Below are 6,116 nucleotides of genomic sequence, written 5' to 3' on the forward strand. Positions count from 1 at the left end.
TAATTCTTCTAATTTATTGAAGCTAGTAAAGGTTTTTAAAAATATATCTGTTACCGCAAAACGCGTAACTTACATAAATACAAATTTTATATGTTTTTAATCAATTTTTGTTTTCTAATACCGACCTCTTATAAAAACATTTTTTTTTTAATTATAGAACGTGTCTAGCGAAGCCCGATTATGATTGCGCATACTTATTTTATTGAATTTAGTTGAAAATATTTATTTTTCATGAGATGTTACTGAAAGCCTTGTGCATATAATAATGCCTACAACAGGTCGGTAGACTACATATACATAATCATACAATAAAAATTTACACAAAATACATATTTCGAAATATTATCATCATAACTTTATCATGTAGCACAACCGTAATTTTTAGTGCGGTATATCCAGTGAGTTGTGAGTTTCCCAGACTACAGCATCACAAAAATCGATACCTGCCTACAATCTAACACCCTTCTACATCAACGAGCATCGTTTAGTTTATCTCGCGTGAAAAAATATCTATTTATCTAACAATCCCTTTTGTTTCATTAAAATATAATACCTAAATATGTATTACATAGTAACGTATGCTTTTTTGTTAAGTGGACTTAGTGTCGCATTTGTATCGGGAAGTTCGCGGGATTGGAATTCTCCAAATCCTACAGTTTTTAATATCGGGGGTGTATTAAGCAGTAATGATAGCGAAAAATATTTTAAGGAGACCATTGATGTAAGTACTTAAACTACGTTTTAGTTAGAATATTCATAAAATCACTTGCATAGAATAAAATGTAGACCCCCTCCCATTGCAGGGCCGGATTAACCTATGGTGAGTACCGGGGCTACAAGCTCTACGCAGGCCCTCTCCAAATAAAGAAAACGATGTTAAATTTTAAAACCTAAACATAATTTTGTTTGACTCTAAAAAAAAATGATATAAAATTTCAAAACCTAAACAGTTTTGATTCTAAAAAAGAAAAATGCCAGATCTTGCCCGTAGTCCCTCCCTAGATCCGGCCCTGGCCCCTTAGTTATCCTTCCTATTCTTCGGAAATTAAATTTAAAATATACCAAAATATCTACTGCTGTAGAAAATTGAGATTTTTTTTTTCTGGGACGGTGTGTTATACGTAGAGTTCTAGGTAGGTGCATACATTAAGTTATTTCTTATGCTTTACACAGTAGCGTAACATTTATTTTTCAAAAAAAAAATTTGTTTTCATTTAAAAGAAACTAAAAATTTTGGGAAAAACTGTTTTAGACAAAAGTTGTAGAACATTTTATAACAAAAATTTTGAGCCCAGCGCGATGTCAATTGATAAACAAATGTATTATTGCAAAAAAAGCTAAAATCGCATATTTTTAAAAAACTTCTACGTCTTCAAAACGAAAAAAGATTTTTTTTACGAGACTCAAATCCATTTTTGTAAATTTACAAAATATTTGATAGTTTGGCAAAAATTGAGTTTTTCGAAAAAAAGACAAATAAATCATACAGTGATGAACTTTACGTGATACGTGACCCATCTTGGGCTTAATATTTTTTCTAAGTTGTACTTTCCTGTGCAAATTGCGCGCGTAGGCATTGCAAAATAATCGGAAATACCTATGCGAAAAATCTACCGAAACTTTGACTCCTTTTTTTGGGTCAAAAAATGTACATCAGAAAATCAGTGGCGTAACACCTCTGCAGTTTTCAATGGATAACATCTGTATTGTAATTCAATTATTAATGTTTGTCTTTATTAAGTCAATAGCCCAAGTTCACCAATAGCGTAGCTTTTAAAACTAATGTAAAACATCATGATATTTGAAACAATACGATGTTTTTAATCTCTACTCCATATACGTATCTTGAAAATCAGTGGTTTTACATCCCTCTGGTTCGTTAAGAAATTTCGGATTAATTAACACACCCGTGAAGTTATGACTCGAACATATCATGCATGAATCTCGGAAATGAACCATTTTGCAGCAAAACTTTATTTGTATACATATTTACATAATTTTTATCACGGAATCGACACATTTGGTCGATTAATAATAATAGAACATATTGATCTTTTCATCCTAAGATGTATTATACCTAGTATTATTTTGTTTCTGTAATTTTAATTTGCATAATAATGTTTTTAAAGTGTTATATTTCTCTTGCAGCATTTGAATTTTGATTCTCAGTATGTTCCAAAAGGAGTTACTTACTATCACACTGCAATTTTAATGGATCCAAATCCCATACGAACTGCTTTAAATGTGTGTAAATATTTGATTTCCAGTAAGGTAAGTGCTATATACCTTTAAAGTTGATTTTGTTAACCCTCCAAACAGATAGGTACTTGTGTAGCTTCTTAAAAATTTCCATGTCATTTACTTACTTTATCTAATAGGTAGTTTCTGCAGGTATACGCAGTGGTTGTATCCCATCCCCTCATTGGAGATTTGTCTCCTGCTGCAGTATCATACACAAGTGGTTTTTACCATATTCCTGTTATCGGAATTTCATCAAGAGACTCGGCATTCTCAGATAAGGTGTTCTAAATTAGCTATGATATACAGGATGTCTCAATATTCCGTGTACATCAAGATAACACAGATTCCTTGGGATCAAAATAAGACTTCACTTTTTCAAATAATAACATAAATATTACATTTACAGAAATAGGAAATTTAATACTACACAATAATGTATTTTTCCAAGTTTTTTCTGACTTGCAATTTTCCATTTATTTTATTTACCAATAGATTTTCGATACAAATCTGATTTAATTCTCATCAAATATTTTATTTGCTTGTTAATAAAAATTAAATAATGCTTTGTGTAGTTCGGGAATTGGTAAAAGAATGTTCTTTCACGAAAAAAATCTCTATAACAAAATAAATATTAAAAACTAAATAAAACAACTATTTTGGGTATTCTTAGCAATCCCTACATCTATGCGTTAGAAAGAAAACCTATGTTCATCTTTTGCCACCCAAAATCTTCTTGCCTACCAAATTTTGTTGAAATATCTAAAGAAGTAACAAAGTTACCTTTTAAAAATGAAACAAAACACTTATCAAAGGCTCTTAACTTCTTGCAGAAGCAAAATTCACCTGAAAAATTGTACTAAGGTAACTTGATCTAAATCAATTTATTTTCATCTGAGGAATCGATTCTTGAAGTATAGTCCTTTCGTCATTAATTTCCAGACGCCCTGTATATGCATGCTAATCAAATATTAAAAAGAACTTTCTTATAACAAACATTAAAGACATTTTAATTAGCATAACAATTTCAGAATATTCATGTATCGTTTCTAAGAACGGTTCCTCCCTATTCACATCAGGCTGACGTTTGGGTAGAAATGTTAAAATACTTTAATTACAAAAAAGTTATATTTATTCATAGTTCCGATACAGACGGAAGAGCCTTACTTGGCAGATTTCAAACAACTTCTCAAAGCCTAGAAGATGATGTGGACATTAAAGTTCAGGTATACTAAATTGGTTGTGGATCTAATAGCATTCTAGAAAATCCTGTTTAAGGTTGAATCGGTAATAGAATTTGAATCAGGTTTGGACAGCTTTAAGGACCAACTTAAGGAAATGAAGAATGCCCAAGCAAGAGTTTATCTGATGTATGCGAGGTAGATAAAAAGATGCCAACTTTTTGAAGGGACCTAGAGATATTTAATTTTTTTTTCCAGCAAGACAGACGCTAAAGTGATATTCCATGACGCAGCTGCATTAAATATGACCGATGCTGGATATGCATGGATAGTCACAGAACAAGCATTAGAAGCTGACAATGCCCCGGAAGGGATCTTGGGACTGAAACTTGTTAATGCCACAAATGAAAAGGCTCACATTCGGGACAGTATGTAAGCAGGTTTTACTTGAAACTTAAAAAAAAAGAAATCTAGACATCGTGTATTGCATTAAGTTTATACAAGTGTGTTTCAGTTATGTTCTGGCATCTGCCTTGAGAGATATGAATCAGTCGAAGGAAATAACTGAAGCCCCAAAAGACTGCGACAACTCGGGTTCCATATGGGAAACCGGAAGAGACTTATTTAATTTTATCAGAAAACAAATACTAATAAATGGGGAGACAGGAAAAGTTGCGTTTGATGACCAAGGTGACAGAATTAATGCCGAGTATAATTTAGTCAATATTCAAAGAAAGAAGAAAAAAGTCGTCGTCGGCAAATTTTTCTTCAAAAGGGTAAAGATTGATATTATTTGATAAAATTGTTACCGTGGAGGCACTAAAATGATTAATAATTAATATAACATATCCTAAAATAGTATTTTTTTGGTAATTCTCAAGATATCGAAACCCCATTTTGTTACAGGAAAGCGATAAAATGCATTTGAATGTCGATGAAAAAAGCATAATTTGGCCAGGACGGCAAAGTGTAAAGCCAGAAGGATTTATGATACCGACTCATTTAAAGGTTTTGACTATAGAAGAGAAACCCTTCGTATACGTTAGAAAATTAGAAGAGCCCCAAGATGCTTGTACCACTGAAGAAATTCCGTGTCCCCATTTTAACACGGCAGGTGTTAATTTTAAACATTCCCCAAGTTATAAGTTTACTAATACATAAAAAAATTTCAGTACACGTAACTCATTGTTGTAAAGGATATTGTATGGATCTATTGAAGGAATTATCAAAAAAGATTAATTTCACTTATAGTCTGGCCCTTTCTCCAGATGGTCAATTTGGCAATTACATTATAAAAAATTTCTCTGTGGGTGGCAAAAAGGAATGGACTGGTTTAATAGGTGAACTGGTTGGTGAGAGGGCTGATATGATAGTTGCACCACTGACTATAAATCCGGAACGAGCAGAATTCATAGAATTTAGTAAACCATTTAAATACCAAGGAATTACTATTCTAGAGAAAAAGGTAATCGTTTATACAAATTAATTTTGCATTACCTACACACAGAAATAATATTTGTTTCAGCCCTCAAGATCATCTACTTTAGTGTCATTTTTACAGCCGTTTAGTAATACATTGTGGATTTTAGTTATGGTTTCGGTTCACGTGGTGGCCCTTGTCTTATACTTACTAGATCGATTTTCTCCATTCGGTAGATTTAAATTAGCAAATACAGACGGAACCGAAGAGGACGCTCTAAACTTGTCTAGCGCAATTTGGTTTGCATGGGGAGTGCTCCTTAATAGTGGTATCGGTGAAGGTAACTAATTGCTTCAACAATTCTTATTTAAACGTAAGACCATGATCTGAATATCAAAAAACTCCTATTCAAGTTGCTCGATCTCTCACCGGACAACAATAAAGCCATTGTAATTATTATAACATGTTTCTATGATTTTCATTTTTAAGTCTGCAAATATACAGGCTGTTACAAATTCGCTTCTCATTACAGGGATCTGGAAAACGGTAAGAGCTACGAAGTAGCTTAAATGGGGGCAAAGTTGCGTAATCAGGGGACCAACATTATGCCTCTAAAAAATCAAGAGTAACATGATTAGTTCTCGAAATATCTGAAAAAAGCCGAAATTATGGAAATCCGTTTTTTCCGTCGTTTCAGTCTTGTTTGAGGTGAATATTGAAAAAAGAAGAACACTTTCTCATGGCCACTTTTTGCCCTCTATCGAATGGCATAATCCATTTTTATATGTACGTTTCATCTCGCCAGAACCATCATCAACTTCATTTTTTTAAATAGGACCTGGAAATTTTATTACATTTTTTGCAAGCCTTCATGACCCCCAATAATGTACTGCCATCAGATTCAGACATTTATCTAAATTTTTTATTTAGATTCCTTTGTAATATCCAACTAGTTATTTAAACTTTACATATAAAAATTGATTATGCCATTCGATTGAGGGCAAAAAGTGGCCATGGGAAAGTGTTGTTCTTTTTTCAATGCCACCTCAAATAAGGCTGAAATGAAACAAAAACGGATTTCCAAAATTTCAGTTTTTTTTCAAATATTTCGAAAACAAATCATGTTAGCCTTGATTTTTTAGAGGCATAATGTTGGTCCCCTGATTACGCAACTTTGCCTCCATTTAAGCTACTTCGTAGCTCTTACCGTTTCTGAGATCCCTGTAGTGCAAAACGAATTTGTAACAGCCTGTATAGTTTAAAAAGTAGATAATTCC

General features: G+C 32.6%; 1 protein-coding gene across 1 annotated transcript; it reads left to right on the top strand.

Annotated features, from left to right (window-relative positions):
- Positions 1 to 220: 220 nt before the first annotated feature.
- On the top strand, positions 221 to 5,179 carry LOC111692767 (glutamate [NMDA] receptor subunit 1-like; the record flags this gene model as incomplete). Its single annotated transcript, XM_023456879.1, has 10 exons — positions 221 to 721; positions 2,149 to 2,271; positions 2,392 to 2,520; positions 3,270 to 3,464; positions 3,517 to 3,617; positions 3,678 to 3,851; positions 3,934 to 4,195; positions 4,326 to 4,533; positions 4,592 to 4,884; positions 4,945 to 5,179. Coding segments are annotated over exons 1-10 (1,882 nt in total), but the record flags the coding sequence as incomplete, so codon positions are not given.
- Between the last annotated feature and the right edge of the window lie 937 nt (positions 5,180 to 6,116).

Source organism: Anoplophora glabripennis, unplaced genomic scaffold (assembly GCF_000390285.2).
Source record: "Anoplophora glabripennis isolate ALB-LARVAE unplaced genomic scaffold, Agla_2.0 scaffold3365, whole genome shotgun sequence".
Lineage (NCBI taxonomy): Eukaryota > Metazoa > Arthropoda > Insecta > Coleoptera > Cerambycidae > Anoplophora > Anoplophora glabripennis.